The 21,719-nt window shown below is 49.3% G+C and overlaps 1 protein-coding gene across 2 annotated transcripts in view; it reads right to left on the bottom strand.

Moving 5' to 3' along the window:
• The window catches only part of LHFPL4 (LHFPL tetraspan subfamily member 4), a 53,518-nt gene extending 35,382 nt beyond the window's left edge, over nucleotides 1-18,136 (bottom strand). The window contains exon 1 of one of the 2 annotated variants that reach the window (XM_079964108.1): nucleotides 17,102-18,136. In XM_079964108.1, the coding sequence (XP_079820234.1) occupies nucleotides 17,102-17,507 (406 nt within the window). In that variant the 5' untranslated portion in view covers nucleotides 17,508-18,136. The remainder of the gene's footprint in view (nucleotides 1-17,101) is intronic. The other variant, XM_079964107.1, reaches the window with a different exon arrangement.
• Nucleotides 18,137-21,719: the final 3,583 nt, after the last annotated feature.

Raw genomic sequence — 21,719 nt, 5'->3', positions numbered from 1 at the left:
TGATTGCTTTGCCTTGAGCCACCAAGGACACAGGAGCAAAATGCTGTGCTTTTGTTTTCATTCTCTCCCTGCTTCTCTTCTCCCCCTCCGGTGTTAAAGATGAGGTGCTGTCATAGAACGAAGCGTCAAAGCCGATGCTGAACAAATGAGGAATAAGCAAGCAATAAGCCACAAGGGCCGGGGCAGAGAGGAAGCACAAAAGCAGTGCAGTGTGGAGGAATGCAAGAACATGGCAGGCAGCCATGCTGCTGGGAGCCGTGTGCAGCCTTCTGATTACTGTTCCCGGCTACTGACCCCTAAACAGGCTCCTGTGGGGTTAGTGGCCACATGACAGGATGAGGTTCAGCAGGTAAGGCCTGGCTTCTACTGCCCTGGTGCAATACCAAGAGGGGAAAGCAGTTATCACCATTCAGGCTTCCTCAACCTTCCTGATTAGGAGCTCTGTTGGAGGCCAAGCAGTGCCCATCGCCTAGGATGTTCCACCTCCTCTATCAGAGGAAGGAGGCCTCTGAACGCTAGTTGCTGGGGGAATCACAAAGGAGAGTGGCTGCTGCACCCCTGGTCCTTCTGGCGGCTTCCCATTGGCCTCTGGCTGGCCACTGTAATGTCAGGGACTGGTTGGACGCAGAGGAATGGTCCAGCTGGGGAACCCCCAAGGGAAGAAGGAGACTGGTGGAGACTGGTTGGGGGATAGCGATGAGGGGTCAGGGGGAGAAGACTGGGAGGAGGAGGTGTCAAAAGATGAGGGGTAACAGAGCTTAGTGAGCAGGGGGAGTCTGCGGCATGGAGGAGTCCAGAACCAGAGGCAGAAGCAGGAGAGGACAGAGATTGCCAAGAGGCAAGAGATGAGTCTGGCTAGCGAAGAGTCACAGGTATCTGTCTCCCTATCCTGCTGCAACAAGCTCCCCTCCCTGCCTCATCTCCCAGAACCAGGAGAGGCATGAAGAGGGCAGAGGAGAAACTAACGTCATGCAGGCACAGTCTCAGATTGCTTGGGGAAAACTCTGGATTGGAGGGGACAGGCAATTGTGGGGAGGAGGGGACCTTCAGTCTGAGCATGGGGGCAAAATCTGCCAGAGATGAGTTGTTGTGCTCATTAGGCCCAACAATCCTGTGCAGATCCTATGGTGGTACACTCCACTCTGACACCTCAGGACTATACCAGCTCATTTCTGCTGCATGTGGGAACCAGGGCTTGCAGTCAAAACTTTTACTCAGAGGAGTCCTATTAAAATTAATGGCTCTGACTAACTTGGCCATTTTAGTGGGCCCACCCTGAGTAAAAGTTAGCTGAATACCAACCCAAGTCTTATGTTCCCCAACTAAAAGGATGAGATCAGATGGAAAGGAAGATAGAGAACCTGGGGAAGAGGTGACTACAGCATAGGTTACAGTTTTTCTCACTAAAGGTGCCAACTGATTTGGGGGCGCATGACCAGCCTAGACTGCTCCCAGAGGCTTCAGCCTGATGCGCAGACAGCAGTAGTGCAACATGGGGATAAATGCCACTGCTCCCTAGAAGAAGAAGAAGAAGAAGAGGAGGAGGAGGAGGAGGAGGAGGAGGAGGAGGAGGAGGAGGAGTCTGGATTTGATATCTCACTTTATCACAACCCGAAGGAGTCTCCAAGCGGCTAACATTCTCCTTTCCCTTCCTCTCCCACAACAAACACTCTGTGAGGTGAGTGGGGCTGAGAGACTTCAGAGAAGTGTGACTAGCCCAAGGTCACCCAGCAGCTGCATGTGGAGGAGCGGGGAAGCGAACCTGGTTCACCAGATTACAAGTCCACCTCTCTTAACCACTACACCACACTGGCTCCTAAAATCTGCACACACCTCTGATGGCTATTGATGACACAGCTGCAAAAGCTGCTGGGAAAGCTGGCAGCCCAGTAATGTTCCCCAGAGACACACAATGAGCTGCACCTGTTGAAATGGCTGCTTTTGCACAACTACGAAGAAAAAGAGCTTTGTCCTTTTTCATATCAGGTCATCCAGTCCGGCCATCCTTGCTAGCACATTTCCCTCCCGAAAGTAAAACCTCCAAATAACATACTGTAGGGCAGTATAAATGGCGGCTATTAAGGTATTCCAAGCGTAGACCTCGGCTTTTCCCAGCATACAGAATATAGATCCACCCACCCACAAAACTGCCTGGCAGGCGAGCACAGTATATACAGCAGCAATGTGTAATGATCTGGAGCCCCTCCAGGGCAGAATAACCTAGAAGCAAGGGACTGCTACCTTGCAACCAAGTCAGGCTGCTCTAAATCAGTTCCTGACTCTCCATCCTGCACACCTGATAATCTTCCTCTGTTTGTGTTCAGCCCAGCTTTCCCCATAACCAACAGACATCAACGACTATGTGTGAGTGTGTTTGCGCATGCTAGGAACCTTTAATACTTAGGATTCTCACCAAACAACAATTCCCAGGATTCTTTGGGGCAAGCCATGATAAGTTAAACATGGAACTGAAAGCAACAGTACATTTATTATGAAGATATGCCCTCCCCTGGGGCCAAACTAGGAGACTGGTGTTTTTGTTTACTTACCACATTTTCCCAAACGGGACTCATGGTGGCTCACTGCTAAAAAAATAATAAATAAATAACCTCTAAGAATCTAGTCATCTAGTCCACCCCCATGTAGTGCAGGAATCCTTTGCCCAGCAATGGGGATCCCTGACATTAAGAGTCTCATATATATAATAAATGCATGTATACATTGAATGCATTGGTGGGGAACTTGGCTGAACTCCACCACCCCTCAGTCAGGGATGATGGGAGTTTGTAGTCTAGCTACAAACAATTTGGTCCCTCAGATTCCCTACCCTTGGTTTAACATGTTTTGTTTTTACAGTGGTACATTGGGTTAAGAACTTAATTCGTTCTGGAGGTCCGTTCTTGACCTGAAACTGTTCCCTGCCCCTCTCCTAACCCTCTGTGCCCTGCCCCCCTTGGGGGCACACTCTGCGTGCTCACCCCGGGCAGGGTGGACATACGCTCCGCCGCTGGCAGGGCAGGTGGCCCCAAGATGTCACTTCAGTGCTGCTAACACAGTGGTCTGACTTCACCTCCAGAGGCACACTCCATTGTCTCTTGAGACAGACAGATGCCAACAATTATAGTAAAGGTAAAGGGACCCCTGACCATTAGGTCCAGTCACGGACGACTCTGGAGTTGCAGCACTCATCTCGCTTTATTGGCCAAGGGAGCCAGCATACAGCTTCTGGGTCATGTGGCCAGCATGACTAAGCCACTTCTGGCGAACCAGAGCAGCGCACGGAAACGCCGTTTACCTTCCCGTCAGAGTGGTACCTATTTATCTACTTGCACATAGATGTGCTTTCGAACTGCTAGGTTGGCAGGAGCAGGGCTGAGCAACGGGAGCTCACCCCATCACGGGGATTCAAACCGCCGACCTTCTGATCGGCAAGCCCTAGGCTCTGTGGTTTAACCCACAGCGCCACCCGCATCCCTATGTCAACAATTATAACAGTGACTTAATGTTCACAAAGGTAACCCAGAGATGGGGAACCTTTTTGAGCCTTCTGGGCAACTTTCCAGGGGCCACATGCCAGCAGTGGGCAAGGCCAGAGGCCAGGAAAATTAGGAAGGCGTGAAGCAAGGCTGCTGAGTGGCTGTGGCCAGGTAGGGGTGTGTGGCAGGGGGCGAGACCTCAAGGTCCAAACAGAGAGGCCTGGAGGGATGCGTTTGGTCCCAAGTTCTCCCTGCCTATGTCACTGGTGCACTGGATAGAGGAGGCCTGTACAATCCGTGACCTGTTAAGGCAGGCATGGCTAAACTTGGCCCTCCAGCTGTTTTGGGACTACAATTCCCATCATCCATGACAACTGGTCCTGTTAGCTAGAGGTGATGGGAGTTGTAGTCCCAAAACCGCTGGAGGGCCAAGTTTGGCCATGCCTGTGCTAAGGTAACTGCAGCTCACAAGCCACAAACGGGGGTCCACCCAGGGCTTGAGGAGCTCCCTGTTTTCGTCACCCATCTGGAACTGCCAAAGAAACCAAAGAAACCAAGGGGCCGGGGAGAGTTGTTAAGCATCTGGCAGGGAAGCCTGCATGGTTGGTGGGGCTGCATTCAGCTCGGTGCATCACCAGCTATGGTCAGCCTAAGATGCCCAGGTTTCAAATGAAAAACTGGGTAGAGATGTTGCCTCGCTTGCATTTTTCTGGCTGCACCTGGTGTTTTATTCTTAGGATGTATTCAAGGTTTCATTAGGAGGGAAGATCACGACCTTGGTTCAATTTATCTGGTAGCTTCGAAAATCTCCACGGCAAATATTTGAAAGGACACAAATCTACCTAATGTGACGGAGTGGATGCATAAATTTGAGTAATGTAGCTGCAATGGACAAAATATCTAGTTATGTGAAGGGAAGCTAATATACCTTAGATGCAGTCATTTTGGAAGTAAACACATTTATTTATGGGTTGGATTTTTTTAAATGGAAAATTCGGAGCAAGTATATATTGCATCTTAATAACGCACCTGCTGCTGTTGAGAAAATACTTGGTTTGTTGTAATTATGATGAATGGTTTATTTAGTCTTTAGCTTTGGCTTTTTTTAATAATGCGGTTTCATTTTTTTACATAACAAGAGTTATCATCAATAAAAATGACATCTGAAATAAAAAGGGATGGGGTTTGGCATTGGGAAGCAATAGTGATGGGTGGAAAGCCTGGAGGCCAACAGTAGGTGGCACTAGATAGGCAGATTCAACGAATGTTGTCCCTGCCGGCTTCTACAAGGGGCAACACGATGACAAAGGAAGAGGAAGCTGACATCCAGTGCCACCTTCTGGGCTGGATGCAAGTAAGAAGGCAAGCAAATAGAGGCTGGCCGAGGGCAGACTTGGTGAGCCGTTCCCCCAATGGAATATCCACCACCAGGAAGAAGTGTTTTTATACCATCTTCTGCCATAGGCCCATTAAGTGAGCTCAGCTGTCAACAAGGATAAAGCACAATGCACACTGAAAAGCACTTTGGGTGTGGGTGTGTGGCTGGGGAAGACAATCTAAAACGCTATATAAAAAAGCAGTATCAGTGCAATTTGTTGTATACCAGCCCTGTATACCTGAAGGAGCATCTCCACCCCCATCCTTCAGCCCGGACACGGAAGTCCACCTCTGAGGGCCTTCTGGCAGTTCCCTCATTGTGAGAAGTGAGTTTACAAGGGAACCAGGAAAAGGGCCTTCTCGGTAGTGGTGCCCGCCCTGTGGAATGCCCTCCCATCTGATGTCAAGGAAATAAACAACTATCTGACTTTTAGAAGACACCTGAAGGCAGGCCTGTATAGGAAATTTTTAACGGTTGATGTTTTACTGTTTGATGTATGAATTTGTTGGAAGTGGCCCAAAGTGACTGAGGCAACCCAGTCAGATGGGAGGCAGATAAATATAAATTATTGTTAGTAGCAATACAGTGGTACCTCGGGTTAAGAACTTAATTCATTCTGGAGGTCCGTTCTTAACCTGAAACTGTTCTTAACCTGAGGTACCACTTTAGCTAATGGGGCCTCCCGCTGCCGCCGCGCGATTTCTGTTCTCATCCTGAAGCAAAGTTCTTAACCCAAGGTACTATTTCTAGGTTAGTGGAGTCTGTAACCTGAAGCATCTGTAACCTGAAGGGTCTGTAACCTGAGGTTCCGCTGTACTGCTATAACTGCCACCAGAAAGCCACTCGCTGTCGACAAAACCTGAGCTGAGCTCTGAACAGAAATCTGGCACTCCTTGCTTTACGAGGGAGAATTATCTATCTCTTTGTTGGTTGAGACACCTTCCTGGAAAAAGTATCGGTTTTAACTCAGGGTAGGTGGAGGGCAATAATCTCCCCCCCGCAAATAAAACACACCTCCTCCTTCCTCCTTCTCTCTCCCCTCCTGTTCTTGCTGCAGCTGCCCTGCTCTGCCAGCTCCCCTGCTAGATTCCCCAGGGAGCATCTACAGTGGTGCCTCGCAAGACGAAAATAATCCGTTCCGCGAGTCTCTTCGTCTAGCGGTTTTTTTGTCTTGCGAAGCATCCCTATTAGCGGATTAGCGGATTAGCGCTATTAGCGGTTTAGCGGCTTAGCGTCTTAGAAAAAGGGGGGGGGAGGGAAAAAACTCACAAGACTTGCAAGACGTTTTCGTCTTGCTAAGCAAGCCCATAGGGAAATTCGTCTTGCGAAGCGCCTCGAAAAACGGAAAACCCTTTCGTCTAGCGGGTTTTTCGTCTTGCGAGGCATTCGTCTTGCGGGGCACCACTGTACATCTATTGCCTCTCCCCCCCCCCTTCCCACATCTGCCACCAACCTTCTTGTCCGGCCTGCTACTGAGAAGAAAACACAGGCAAGGGGCTCCTGGAGGCTTTTTTTGTTTTGTTTTGCTTTTTTTGCTGAGCCAGTGTTCCTGCATTGGGCTGTGGTTCCAGTTCCTGTAAGCTGCCAATCCCCCTTCCCAGATCCCTTCTCAAAAAAGGTATGATTGACCACGGCCTGCCTAAAGGTAAAGTGCACAGAAACGCTGTTTACCTTCCCGCCGGAGTGGTACCTATTTATCTACTTGCACATTGACGTTCTTTCGAACTGCTAGGTTGGCAGGAGCAGGGACTGAGCAACAAGAGCTCACCCCGTCACGGGGATTCGAACCGCCGACCTTCTGATTGGCAAGTCCTAGGCTCTGTGGTTTAACCCACAGCGCCACCCGCGTCCTACCACTGCCTGCCTACCTACCTGAAATTGGGCATGCAGCGCTCTGACACAGGGGCCAGTGAAATGCTGCCCACCTGAGCACAGCATTGCAAAACCAAAGCCAACCACCAGAAAGCTATGCTGAAAGAGCTTTGCTCAGGCTCTCATCCCTCTCTCTTCCACCCGTCCTCTGAGGTCCACATTTTCCCCTGCCAAGGTGTATGATGCTGTGCATTTTTGCCTGCGGTTCACACCCTGCTCCTCCTTCAGCCCCTCTGGCTGCTTCCTCTGCCAACACCTGCTACGCCGATGCATTTGTCCCAAATAGCTCACAATTAAAGATGACAAGCACCATCTGCAGAGGAAGAGGCAAGGGGAAGGAAGATTCAGGCGTGCACAGCCTCCTTGAAGACTCTCGCCTTGGGTTCCCTGACTGATTACTCTGGGGAGACTCAGGCAGCAGAGGCTGGTTCCTCCTGGGGCTGGTAGGGCGGAAGGCCAGGAGGCCAACAGAAGGGGGAGCCACAGCCAGTGACTACTACTGAGGCTGGGGGGTGAGCCTTCAGAGAATAACACTGAGAGGAAGGCCAGCCCATACAAACTGGAGTCCTCATAAGGGAGCTGGTCCTAAAGGAAGAACTGTGAGGGGAGAGACTCCATCAGGCAAGGATTCCTTCCACCTGCCTTGCCCCACCCTCTAGTCTCTGCTTCCCATTTTGTATTGCATTATTTTATGTACTGTGGCTTGCTGTTGTCTTATTGACTATAGTTTAGAAATTATTTATTGTAACTGTTGAGTGGATTTCTGTTTAACTTTTATATGTTACAGTGGTACCTCGAGTTACAGACGCTTCAGGTTACAGACTCCACTAACCCAGAAATAGTACCTTGGGTTAAGAACTTTGCTTCTGGATGAGAATGGAAAGCGCGCGACGGCAGTGCAGTGGTAGCAGGAGGCCCCATTAGCTAAAGTGGTGCTTCAGGTTAAGAACAGTTTCAGGTTAAGAACGGACCTCCAGAATGAATTAAGTTCTTAACCCAAGGTATGACTGTATTATTATTATTTAATACTATTCTAAAGATTGTTGAATGTTACTTTTTTGATGTAGGTTGCCTATTTTAAAGTTACGTTTAATTATCACATTTTTGTATTGCATTAGATGGTTTATAAGATGTACATTTTTTGTTTCTTCAGCTTGTAAACAGTAGAAAGACGGTATACAAATTAAAAATGGTGATGGTGATGATGAACTAATCCTGCTTTTGACTCCATTTCCCTCGTTGCTGAGTTCTACAAAGGGAAGACCAAAGAGGAGGGTTGACAGCCCATGCCACCCACAAAGTTAGTCATCTGTAAGGAGGGCTAGTCAGGGGCAGATGGAGCTTATTGCCCCACTTGCCCTAATGGACCAGCCAGCACTGTACTCAAAACTTTGGGGTGAGCTTGGAGCACAGTCATCCATCCACCTGATTATTATGATTATTTTTCCTCCTTCCTGGAACACGTCACGGTGGCTGGTTTTAGAATAGGGAGAATTTTGTAAAGAAGAAGAAGAAGAAGGGAAAAACCCACATTCTGTGGTTCTGCGTTACTGGGGTTTCCAGCAGGGCAGATGGCTGGTCTTTTTCTGTTTGGAATAACAGGAGCATCTTTTCTCCTAATTAGATCCCACTTCCTGGGGGGTGCGGGGGGGGGGGGGAGAGGCAGTGCCTCTTAAGCTGGAGTTTTCTGGGAAGCCCTAATTAGAGCCTTCGCTGATTTGTTAGTCACTAATTAGACAGCGAAGACTTAAAGTGTTTCCAAACAGAGACGTTCTCTTCTCGGGTTGAGACTGCACTCAACCCTGAGATGCCTGTTCTTCGGCTCTAGTGTGAATGGCCTTGAACTCGCTCGAAACTGCTTCTAGCTCCCCTTTGCTAGAACTAGGCTTCGAAGCAGACTCCTTTATTTCTCGTTTCCATCTAAGGACAGGCACTGTTTACAGCACAAACCCTCTTGTCTATCCTAGGAAAGGAAGGGGAGAAATGCAAGCCTTACTTTAACCTAAATACGCCAACTCTTTGCGCTCTCCATATTCACAGTGCCCAGATCTCTCCTAGGGGGTGGTGCCCCTTTGTTTTCAACCCCCTGCAAGGCAGGAGTCACTGCTAAAGTATCCATGACAGATAGCCATCCAACCTCTGTTTAAAAAATGAAGGAGAGTCCACCACCTTCCAAGGGAGTCCGTTCCACTGCCAAACAGCTCGTAGCATCAGAAAGGCCTTCCTGGTGTTTAGTCAGAATCTCTTGTCTGTAATTTGAATCCACTGGTTCGGGTCCTACCTTCCAGAGCAGGTGAAAACAAGCTTGTTCCACCTTCCATGCAACAGCCCTTTAGACATTTGAAGATGGCTAAAAAGCAGAGACATCACCTTGCCAACAAAGGTCCGTATAGTTCAAGCTATGGTTTTCCCAGTAGTGATGTATGGAAGTGAGAGCTGGACCATAAACGCTGGAGGAGACTCTTGAGAGTCCCATGGACTGCAAGAAGACCAAACCTATCCATTCTGAAGGAAATCAGCCCTGAGTGCTCACTGGAAGGGCAGATCATGAAGCTGAGGCTCCAATACTTTGGCCACCTCATGAGAAGAGAAGACTCCCTGGAAAAGACCCTGATGTTGGGAAAGATGGAGGGTACAAGGAGAAGGGGACGGCAGAGGACGAGATGGCTGGACATTGTTCTCGAAGCTACCAGCATGAGTCTGACCAAATTGCGGGAGGCAGTGGAAGACAGGAGCGCCTGGTGTACTCTGGTACGTGGGGTCACAAAGAGTCGGACATGACTAAATGACTAAACAACAAAAATCATATCTCCTCTGGCCGTGCACAGCTAGCCAAAGTGGCTACTAATCACTGATAGCCTTGTTCTTTGTGAATTTGTCTGGTTGTGTGTGTTTTTTAAACCATCCAAGTTGGTGGCCATCCCTACATCTTCAGGGAGCTGATTCCATACTTCAACTATGCACTGTGTGATAGCTCAGTCAGTAGAGCATGAGGCTTTTGATCGTGGGTCGTGGGTTTGAGCCCCACGTTGAACAAAAGGAATCCCGCATTGCAGGGAGTTGGACTAAATGACCCTCGCAGTTCCTTCCAAATCCACAATTCTTTGAAGAAGTGCTTTCTTTTGTCTGTCTTGAGTTTTCCAACATTCAGCTTCATTGTAGAAAGCCTTTCTCACTGGGCTGGGACACTGCAGGGCCCAGCAGCCACTAGTGACTTGGAAGACGGGGAGTGGGTGAGATAGGAGACTTAACATCTAAGACAATCCCTCTGCCCCACAACATCTCTCATGCAAGTTTCCAAGCCCCAACTGATGCTGAGCTGTATGGTGGAAGTCTTTTCAGAGCTGACCATCTCTCTGTCTCTCTCAATATACCGACAGTAGAGCTTTTGTGTTGCAAAGGTTCAGCAGCTGGATTTAGTTACAATGCAGGAAGGAACTAGCCAGGAGAGGCTGGACCACCGGTTTGAAATTTACGGCATGTAATGCCTTGAGAGAGAATATTATGAAGATGATTTACAGGTGGTACATGACCCCAGTCAAGCTTGCAAAAATTTATCATTTGCCCGATAATAAATGTTGGAAATGCAAAGAGACAAAGGTACATTCTTTCACCTTTGGTGGACGTGCCCAAGCATTAAGGCTTTCTGGGAAATGATTTATAATGAAATGAAAAAGGTATTTAAATATACCTTCTTGAAGAAACCAGAGGCCTTTCTCCTAGGCATGGTTGGCCAATTGGTGCCAAAGAAGGACAGAACTTTTTTATGTATGCGACAACAGCAGCAAGAATACTTATCGCAAAATATTGGAAGACACAAGATCTACCCACTCTGGAAGAATGGCAGATGAAGATGATCGACTATATGGGATTGGCAGAAATGACCGGCAGAATCCGAGACCAGGGAAAAGAGTCGGCGGAAGAGGACTGGAGGAAATTTAAAGATTACGTGCAGAAATATTGTAAAATTAATGAATGTTAGAATGATGTTGGACAGAAATTAAGTGGTTACCAGCTGTAATGCAAAGGTTGAGCAATAAGTTAAAATAAGTTATATTAAGTTACAATAAGGATTTGCTGAGTTAAGAATTTGAACTGGAATACAAAAGGGGAGGTGAGAGGAGGTCCGGAAAACAAGGTAATGGAAATAAGTAATGGGAATTATATTTGTTTTGTTTTGTGTGTTTTTTAAATTGTGTATTTTTGTTATTTTTTGTGCATTTTTTTGTTTTCTGTTGGCTTTTTGTATTAAATTGGAAATCCTAATAAATATCTTTAAAAAAAAAAAATAGCCAGGAGAGGCTGTGGCAAGAACAACACAACAAAGGAACAGAGAAGAATGCAAAGGCAGAATAGTAAAGGTAAAGGGACCCCTGACTGATAAGTCCAGTCGCAAATGACTCTGGGGTTGCGGCGCTCATCTCGCTCTATAGGCCGAGGAGCCGGCGTTTGTCCACAGACAGTTTTTTTCGGGTCATGTGGCCAGCATGACTAAGCCGCTTCTGGCAAACCAGAGCAGCGCACGGAAATGCCGTTTACCTTCCCTCTGAAGCAGTACCTACTTGCACTTTGATGTGCTTTCGAACTGCTAGGTTGGCAGGAGCAGGGACTGAGCAATGGGAGCTCACCCCGTCGCAGGGATTCGAACCGCCGATCTTCTGATCGGCAAGTCCTAGGCTCTGTGGTTTAACCCACAGCGCCACCCGCATCCAAAAGCCAGAATAGTGAGCTGCAAACCTCACGCTTCCTCGTCCCTCACTATGAACGAAGGCAAATGTTTCCTTAAATTGCATCTTGTGATGGGATTTTAAATGTAAGCTGCTTTGGGAGCCAATGTTGGACAACAAGGGGAGTAACTATAGCAAATATAATAAATAAATAATCTGGCAGAGCAGGATGAGAATCCTCTAGCTTGGCTGGCCTCAAGCCATTCCCTCTTTCTTTCTCTCTATAGCACAGTGACCCCCGCAAATGCAATTGGAAGGGATCATCACCTCCCACAGTTCCTAGTTTTCTTCCTTTGAAGAGGGGGAAGTTTCCAGACCTTATGATACACCTGGAACATGCAGAAAAGGTACATCTAGGAAACACCTAGGAAAGGTACTAGCTATGAGGGGGAGGCAGAGTTGGAGTTTTCTCCGTAAGCTGATTAGCTAGTTGTTCCTCAGTTGCAGCCTCCAAACTGGTTCCTTTATTTGTCTGCTAATTCTCATTTACTAATACAGGCCTGATAATTAAGTCCAGTTGCGAACGACTCTGGGGTTGCGGCGCTCATCTCGCTTTACAGGCTGAGGAAGCCGGCGTATGTCCACAGACAGTTTTTCTGGGTCATGTGGCCAGCATGACTAAGCCGCTTCTGGAGAAACCAGAGCAGTGCATGAAATTCCGTTTACCTTCCCGCCGGAGAGGTATCTATTTATCTACTCGCACTGGCGTGATTTCGAACTGCTAGGTTGGCAGGAGCTGGGACCGAGCAATGGGAGCTCACCGCGTCACGGGGATTCGAACCGCCAACCTTCCGATCGGCAAGCCCTAGGCTCAGTGGTTTAGACCACAGCACCACCCACAAATCTAAGCTTCCCATTTATGCAGGGCTTATGTTCCAAGGCATCAGGCACATATGTGGAATCATGTATCATTTAAGCACCCATTGGAAAATCCTGCAGACACCCTTTAAACCTCTGGAAAACCTTTAAAAAACCACCAGCACTTACCTGATGCCCAACTCTCTCACACAACCTCCTTCCTCAAACTCCAACACACCACAGGCCTCAACGGTCAGTACAAAGGCTCTTGGGATTGCCATGGCAAAGGCTATGGCAGGGGTAAGCAAACTAAGGCCTGGGGACCGGATGCAGCCCAATCACATTCTCAATCCGGCCCATGGACGGTCTGGGAATCAGCGTGTTTTTACATGAGTAGAATGTGTCCTTTTATTTAAAATGCATCTCTGGGTTATTTGTGAGGCACAGGAATTCGTTCATATTTTTTTTTTCAAAATATAGCCCAGCCCCCCACATGGTCTGAGGAAGGTGGACCGGCCCATGGCTGAAAAAGGTTGCTGACCCCTGGGCTATGGGATTGCTAGGCGCTGTTTTCATGCCTTTTCAGACTTTTCTGTGCTCTTCTGAGGATGTTTTGGTGATTTTTAAAATTTTTAAAATTTTAAGATTTTTAAAAACACCGGGCTTGGTGTGATGCACATTTACAAGTTGTGCGCATATTGAATATGTGTACATGGGCAGTTGCCTGTATACCTCTCCTCCTATTATTTCTTGGATGGGGTGGGTGGGTGGTGGGAGGAATCATTACAGTTTCTGTAGTTTCTCAAATACTGATCTCGGAATAAAAATAAACACAACTCTCTTGTGAGCTACTTTTCTTGAAGGTCTGCTTTTAGAATAAAGCAAGTGGTCGGGCAGGCGAAATCTTCAACCCCATCTGTCCATTTCCCCCCTGGGTAACCAGAGGGCAGGGGGCAACTGGGGGGGGGGAATCATTAATTTTATTTTGGGGGAAACTTTATTTTTTGACAAACAAACCAGTTTTTCTTGAAGGTTCACCCACATATATTACAATGGTACTTAATTAAGTACTTAATTCGTTCCGGAGGTCTGTTCTTAACCTGAAACTGCACTTAACCTGAAGCACCACTTTAGCTAATGGGGCCTCCTGCTGTCGCCGCGCCGCCAGAGCACAATTTCTGTTCTCATCCTGAAGCAAAGTTCTTAACCTGAAGCACTATTTCTGGGCTAGCGGAGTCTGTAACCTGAAGCGTATGTATCCTGAAGCGTATGTAACCTGAGGTACCACTGTACTTTGTTTAAGACACCTGGGCAGCCTTATACTGGAATGCATATAATTGGTGCAGAATGTGAAAAGGATCAACATTTTGTCTCCGCTGTCCACCAACTTGAACTGTCCCATTCCTTAACCTGATGTGCGCTGATGTTTGTGCTTTGTGTGGTCATTTCCACAGCCAGATTACCCTGCCCCGGCCGTGTCTCCATTTATGCATCCGCTTGAATGGGCTACACAAATTCTCAACCACCACCATGCTCAGGCTGTGCTCGCTTCCTGATTTAGCTAGATGATGAACTGATAAATCAATTAAATCAGCCCTGTTTAGTTGACTAATTCATTGTAAATAGAACAGAGCTTTGTGAAACGGTTATTTGGAGCCTCTGGCATTATTGCAAACAATCTGGGCTCGGGCATTTCCCAGTTCAGATTAAGGCACTCGGGTCAGGTAACGTGCTGAAGAGAACATCCCACCACCTTTCAATACACAAATAACACAAATAAATAAATAAATTGACTGTGTTACCTAGCCAAGATAAAATGCTACCTTTGATAAATAAAGCCTCCATTGTAAAACTGTTTTATGAACCACCACTGGCTCATTAGTCCATCAATTAGTTAGAACAAGACAGCTAATGGGCCGAAAACAGCTTTTATCTGCTGAAAATTCCACTCCTGCCACTGCCATCCTTACACCACCTCCGTGGCTCTCCAAGCTGCAGCCTCTTCTACTCCTTCTGTACTCTGCTAATTCTTTGGCAGCTGAATCAAGCAGTTTCCACTCAGTAGTGTCTTATTCTTGACTCTCCACTACAATGGCTAGGGACCGGTGCTGTTGGTTTGTGGGTAGAATCGACTGAAGGAATCTGGCAAGGATCCATGGAGGTGGGGAAGGGTTACATACGATCTGCTATGCCAAGTGCTGCTTGGGAGTGGAATGCCCTTATCTGGAAACTTGGCCGTGCTGTAACCCTTTCCTGCCCACCAAGGACAAGGCATCTAGGTTTGCCATGTTGAGAGCACCAACCTGGGGTCACCTCTCTTCTTGGGGCCTCCAGTCTCATTGCCAGACCAAGCCTCTCATTGCATAATCACAGAATAGCAGAGTTGGAAGGGTCCCCCAAGGGTCATCTAGTCCAACCCCCCGACAGTACAGGACAATGGTGATACTGCCTTAAGAAGGGTTTGCAGGGACTGCAGTGTGGGCTTTCCACTACATCAGGGATGGAGAATGTGGACAGCCCTCCAGATGCTGCTGACTTCCAATCCCCCCTTAGCCCCAGACAGCACAGCCAGTGGTCAGGCCTGATGGGAGTTGTAGTCCGAAAACATCTGGAGGGCCACAGAGCTTCCCCCATATCTGAGCTATACAAAACAGCAGCCAAGGGAGGAGACAGGGAGAGACACTGTTCTAGAGCCTTTGATATCCATGGAAGTGGTGGATATGTTCCATCAATACCCTTAGATACTTTTATTTATTCATATTTATAAGAATATTTATGAACCACCAGCTCATTAAATAAAATATCAAGATAAATAGATTAAAAACATCTAAACATAATAATGCCATACCTTCAAACATTGCCCCCCCCCGGCCATATCTAGTACAGAGGGAAAAGCAGCTGGTAAACTGCTTCCCCGCCTGTGTACAAACTGAGGAGTCTTCTCCAACCTGGTGCCCTGCAGATGTTGTGGACTACATCTCCCATCATCCCCAGCCAGAAAGGCAAGTGGTCAGGGATGATGGGAGTTGTAGTCCAGCAACATCCGGGGGAGGGGGCATTGGGTTGGGAAAGCCTGAAGCAGAGCAGACGGTGGATTGTATAGACCTCTATGGGTCTCTAGTAGCCCACCTGATTGACCCATAACCACCTTTGCTTCTCTGCCAAACCACACCTCCTTCATAGCAGTGCAACTGAAACTTTGCTGGGATCTCTGTGCTTTGCTGGGGAGGCTACAGCATATCCTGACCCCCATCATTTTAAATGTGGTCTATCAAGAGGAAGAGGCACCCTGAACACCTTTGCCCCCCCCCACTCCCATCCTTAACAAAAAACAACAACCTTAGTACTGACCCAACCAGGCCTAGTTGCACTTTTTAGACGGACATACTTCCTGCTAATCAGACATTCACTCATCACCTCTTCCTTCAGTGCTGAGCTAGGCATCTTGGCTCATTTAAAATTCAGGTCTTCTAGCCTTAGGCTGGTCCCTGCAACTTAGTCCAGAGCTTAAACTTTAAAATGCTTTTACAATGGAGGGGGCAGCCTTCTTGCACCTATTTGTAAAAGAGATGTCCACCCTTCTGTACCCTTTTTTGTTAAACACCTGCCGAGATCCCCCCTTAATTCAGGATAGTGACTTTCAAATCCTCCTCTATCAGTCCTTACATGTTCATTTACACCTGTCTTCAGGTCTGCATTATCTGACCTAAACTGCAGAAATCTGGGCCCATGCCTTTGGGTTATGATCCTAGTCTCCTAGCCTTCCTAGCCATTGCAACCAAACATTCTGCACAGTGCAGTCAGTTCCTCTTGATGCCTTCAGCACCCTGGACAGAGCAACGGAGCCAGCAAGATGCTTGACCAATCCTCAGGATTATTTCTCAAACTCCCTGTGGTGAGGATTTAGTCCCTGAGCTGGTTTTAAATCAATACATCTCTGGATACATTTAAAATTAAAGATGAAGGAATTTCCTGTTTAAGCTTTAAAAGAGCTCCCAGTAATTTATCTGAACGCTGAGAAAAGGGAAAGGCATGTCAGAGCGTTGTCCTTTATTTCAGCCTAACCCCAGAGGAAATTACATCAAGATTCACATATCACACTTCGTTGAGAAGCACCGACAGGCAGATTACTATACATACTGTGGTGTGTATATACACACACACACACATACACCCAACCTCACAAGAGCCAGAGACATTCCACAAGCTTAGTGAAACACTTACGTTCCAGTACTTACTAGGGCACTCTGGAGCCTAGGCTAGCAAGTCTTTCTAGGCCCTAGAGTTTCCATTCCAATATGGCACCCTGCAAATGTTGTTGGACTACAACTCTCACTCATGCCTGACCCAACCGCCATGCCGATTAGGGCTGATGGGAGTCCCAAAATGTGTGGAGGTCACCACATTGGCTTAAAGTGGGTCTCATCAAACCTTCAGTCTCATCAAACCAGTGGAAAGGAGCTGGTTCTGTTGGCCTCCTCCTGCCCCGGGAAAACGGGTATCCCTTTATGGCACAATACTGCAACAACTAAATGTTCCAAAATAGCCTAACTCACTGTGTGTCTTCCTCCCATGCAGCCCACTTAAAAGCAGGTTCATCACCATTTAGCCAAACGTCCCGGACACAGAAACTTCTGGTTATCCCAATTCTGCCCACTGTTCCATCCAAGTTGTGGGGCAAAAGCGCCCCACTTTTCCCCATCTCGACACTTTCCCCTCCCTCCTTTGGAATTTGGGTTGGCTTGGTGTGGGGGGTGAGGAAGGTCCTTTGGGGAGGGGGGTGTACTGGGGGCAGAGAGAGTTGTGTATGGGTGGGGAGGGGTCCCCCGAGGCCCCGCTTCCCCCCTTACCTGCCAGCAGCTGCATCCAGGCGCAGATCTTGTAGACCGTGGCCGTGTTGCAGAAGAAGAAGAGCGAGAAGCAGGTGATGCAGCCCAGGATCAGCACCATGGAGAGCAGCACGAAGAAGGAGGCGGCCTTGAAGGCGCGCGAGGGGATGCTGCGGAAGTCGGCGAAGGAGCCGTGGCAGGTGAGCTCGCGGTTGTTGCCCTCGTTGCCCACGCAGTAGTGGAAGAGGCCGAAGTAGCCCGGCTTGGGCGTGCTGACGCTGTCGCCGATCCAGTAGGGCTGGATGAAGACCACCACGTTGATGATGGCGAAGCAGATGGTGAAGATGGCCCACAGCACGCCGATGGCCCGCGAGTTCCGCATGTAGTTGTCATGGTACAGCTTCGAGGCCTCCTGCGACGGCAGCATCCTGCGGCCGGGAGGCTCAGAGCGCGGGGCCCCGGCGGCGGCGGCGGCGGCGACACGCGGGGACGGCGAGGAGGAGGAGAGGGGCGCACCGGCGCGCGCGCGCGGACGGCGGCACCAGCAGCAGCAGCAGCAGCAGCAGCTCACTGGCCGAGGCGGAGGGGCCCCGGGAGCCCCGCCGAGGGGAGACCCGAGGGGGCGCCGGAGGGAGGCCAGGCCATGGGGCGGCAGGAAGGGCTCGCGAGGCTGCGGCAGGCAGGCAGGGAGGGAGCCCTAGGCGCGCCCGCTCGCTCCCTGCAGCGCCAGCCGCGCCAGCCGCGACTCCATCTTGGCTGCGGCGGCGGCGCCGGCTGGGTCGTTGCTCCTGCTCGGTCGCCCGCCCGCCTGCCTGCTCGCCTCCCTCCCTCCCTCCCTCCTCGCCTGCCCGCCTTGCCTTGCCTGCCTGCCCGCCCGCCTGCTCGCTCGCTTGCTTGCTTACTTGCCCGGCCGGAGCTTGCCCGCGCGCGCGCGCACGAGCCCGATGGCGCGAGCGCGAGGGGAGGGCAGAGCGGGAGGAAATCAGGTAGAGAGAAGGAAGCGCCCAGGCAGCTTCCTCAAAAGGGGAGGGGGAGGGAGAGAAGGAGGAGGAGGAGGAAAAGGGATCGCAGCGCACATGCGCCCAGGCAAGCAGGTCAAGGGAGGAGCTGGGCGGACGGCTTCCATTTCTACGCATGCGCCGGGGGATTGGAACCCGGAGCCGGGCTGCGGGCACGTGGGCTGTGGAGCAGGAGGCCGGAGTCTGGGCGCGCCGTAGCCAAGTCAGCGTAATGTTATAGCCATCCTACGCAAGGCGGCATATAAGGCAGCCTCCTGTGGGCCAGCGGCTTGGAAGACTCCATTCCGTTTTGCGGTGCTGAGGTTTCCTCTCTCTCTCTCTTTCTCACCTCCCAGAAAAGAGCAGCAGAGCCCATTCCTACAGTGGGGCTCAGCTCTAGTGTTATGATATATAATTTAAGGTGCTTTTAAGCTGCCCTTGCAGTACAGTGGTACCTCGGGTTACATACGCTTCAGGTTACAGAATCCGCTAACCCAGAAATAGGGCTTCAGGTTAAGAACTCTGCTTCAGGATGAGAACAGAAATTGCGCAGCAGCGGCACGGCAGCAGCGGGAGGCCCCATTAGCTAAAGTGGTGCTTCAGGTTAAGAACAGTTTCAGGTTAAGAACGGACCTCGGGAACGAATTATGTATGTAACCAGAGGTACCACTGTACAAGATGCAGAGGTACTGGGGTCAAGTCTACAACAGTGAACCTAAGTGGGGGGAAATCAGCTGACCTTCAGTCTAGGCCAGGGCAGGTCCAACTTTTCATACCATGTGGGCCACAAATGTACTTGAACCTGCAGGCTGCACACTACCTTGTCACACTGGTGGGTAGCGAGGGAGGCCAAAATCTGGTGCCCCCGCAGCCCTCATGTTGCTTTCCCAAAGCCTGCTAAGTGAGGCAGGGCTTTGGGAAGGAGGTGTGAGGCTCTGGCGGGGTCATAGAGTCATCCCATCTCCTTCCCAAAGCTGGGAAAGCAACAACTAGGCTTTGGGAAGGAGAAAGGACTCTAGGACTCTGCCAGGCCCCTCACTCTTCCTCCCCAAAGCCCAGCACCTCGCTTACATGGCTTTGGGAAGCCAGCCTGATGGCTGCAGTGTGTGTGGGTGGATATAAAATGTTGCTAAGGGCCACCAAAAATGCCTCAAGGGTTGCATGCAGCCCACGGACCACATGTCAGACCGCCCTAGTCTAAGCCTTTATGTTGTTGATATAGCCCTTAAAGCCTATTAAAAGGTAAAGGTACCGCTGACCATTAGGTCCAGTCGTGACCAACTCTGGGGTTGCAGTGCTCATCTCGCTTTACTGGCCGAGGGAGCCGGCGTTTGTCCGCAGACAGTTTTTCCGGGTCATGTGGCCAGCATGACTAAGCCACTTCTGGCGAACCAGAGCAGCACACGGAAACACTATTTACCTTCCCGCCAGAGTGGTACCTATTTATCTACTTGCACTTTGACGTGCTTTCGAACTGCTAGGTTAGCAGGAGCAGGGACCGAGCAACGGGAGCTCACCCCATCGCGGGGATTCGAACCACCGACCCTCTGATCGGCAAGCCCTAGGCTCTGTGGTTTAGACCACAACGCCACCCGCACTGTGAATCATTAGAATTGTATAATTGTAGAGTTAGAAGCGACCACGAGGGTCATCTTGGTCCAACATCCCCCCACACGACAACCCAGAAATTTAAGAGTCTTGTGCTCTACCAGCTGAGCTATCTCATTACTCTAAAGCAGGGACGTTCAACTCCCAAGAGACAGTAATCTACTCAGAATGAAAAACTGACGGTGATCAGTTTTTTGGGGGGTTCAGGTCAAAGTTGTCGACCCTTTTTTAGGGGGGGCACGGGCAACTGTTTGGCCACTGTGGGGACAGGATGATGGACTTAGATGAGTCTTTGGCCTGATCCAGCATACTCTATGTTCTTATGAAAGTTTGTAGCACAAGTGTGTAACGGCCTCAGTCCAGTATACCTGAAGGAGCGTTTCCACCTCCATCTTTCTGCCTGGACACTGAGGTCCAGCACCGTGGGCCTTCTGGCGGTTCCCTCACTGTGAGAAGTGAGGTGATAGGGAACCAGGCAGAGGGCCTTCTCGGTAGTGGCGCCCGCCCTGTGGTACGCCCTCCCACCAGATGTTAAAGAGAAAAATAACTACCAAACTTTTCGAAGACATCTAAAGGCAGCCCTGTTCAGGGAAGCTTTTAATGTTTAATAGGTTACTGTATTTTAGTGTTTTGTTGGAAGCCGCCCAGAGTGGTTGGGGAAACCCAGCCAGATGGGCGGGGTATAAATAATAAATTATTATTAGTAGTAGTAGTATTAAATCCCTGGGATCTCTGGGCAGGCTGGGAGATAATCCTGTCCAAAACCCTCGATAGCCACTGCCAGTCAGTGTAGACAACAATTGAGCTCTGTATACGGCAGCTTCCTATGTTTGGTAGATCTTGCTAAGAATGGAAACCAAGGAGTTATTTCAGGAATCCTCCTCCTTTTGATTCTCTCTTTTTCTCTTAACTCCAACCGCCTCCTCTCTGCAAAGGAAGCCTGAAAGAACTTGTAGTTTGTTTAATTTTTCTGAAGAATTTTCTACAACAAACACCTCCAATATGGAAGTCTGTTCCAGTGTCTGGGCCCCATCCGAGCATGTACAGAGTTTCCTTCTCTCACACATAGACTACACATAGACTAAGAGCCAGTGTGGTGTAGTGGTTAAGAGCGGTAGACTTGTAATCTGGTGAACCGGGTTCGCTTCCCTGCTCCTCCACATGCAGCTGCTGGGTGACCTTGGGCTAGTCACACTTCTCTGAAGTCTCTCAGCCCCACTCACCTCACAGAGTGTTTGTTGTGGGGGAGGAAGGGAAAGGAGAATGTTAGCCGCTTTGAGACTCCTTCGGGTAGTGATAAAGTGGGATATCAAATCCAAACTTTTCTACATACTGAGTAGTCCCCATGGCCCACTACCACCAATATTTTTTTTAAAGCATTTCACCACGCTTGTTGTGCGTTGCCCTGACCATGAGCCCGTGGTGTTGTTGTGGTGGTGGTGTTGTTTTCAAGTCACAGCCATTTCCATGTGTTGAACTGGCAATAACGATTGGAAGAATGGACTTCTTCACCAAGTTCAAGCCAAACTCAATGGACCCAACTCAGTTCTCATTTCTGGGGCTTCGGGGCAGGACTCCAGTACCAGAGGGCTCTTATCCCGGCTAGGGAGCAGATGCTGGGAATAAACAATGGGGTGTTTTTCTCCATCATGTATTTTGTCTAGCCAGGGTCAGGAATTGGGTGATGGACTTGAGGCTGGAATGCTGCGGACAGACACCTGGAAGTAAATCACATAGGAAGCTAGTTGCCTTGTACAGTGGTACCTTGGGTTAAGAACTTAATTTGTTCTGGAGGTCCGTTCTTAACCTGAAGTTTCAACCTGAAGTTAACCGTTCTTAACCTTTTCTGGAGGTCCGTTCTTAACCTTAACCTGAGGTATCACTTTAGCTAATGGGGACTCCTGCTGCTGGAGCATGATTTCTGATCTCATCCTGAAGCAAAGTTCTTAACCCGAGGTACTATTTCTGGGTTAGCGGAGTCTGTAACCTGAAGCGTATGTAACCCGAGGTACCACTGTATTAGGCAAGACCAT

This window comes from Podarcis cretensis (assembly GCF_951804945.1).
Source record: "Podarcis cretensis genome assembly, chromosome: 2".
NCBI lineage: Eukaryota > Metazoa > Chordata > Lepidosauria > Squamata > Lacertidae > Podarcis > Podarcis cretensis.
The sequence above is the reverse complement of the archived record's forward strand: the minus strand, read 5'-3'. Positions and strand labels throughout refer to the sequence as shown.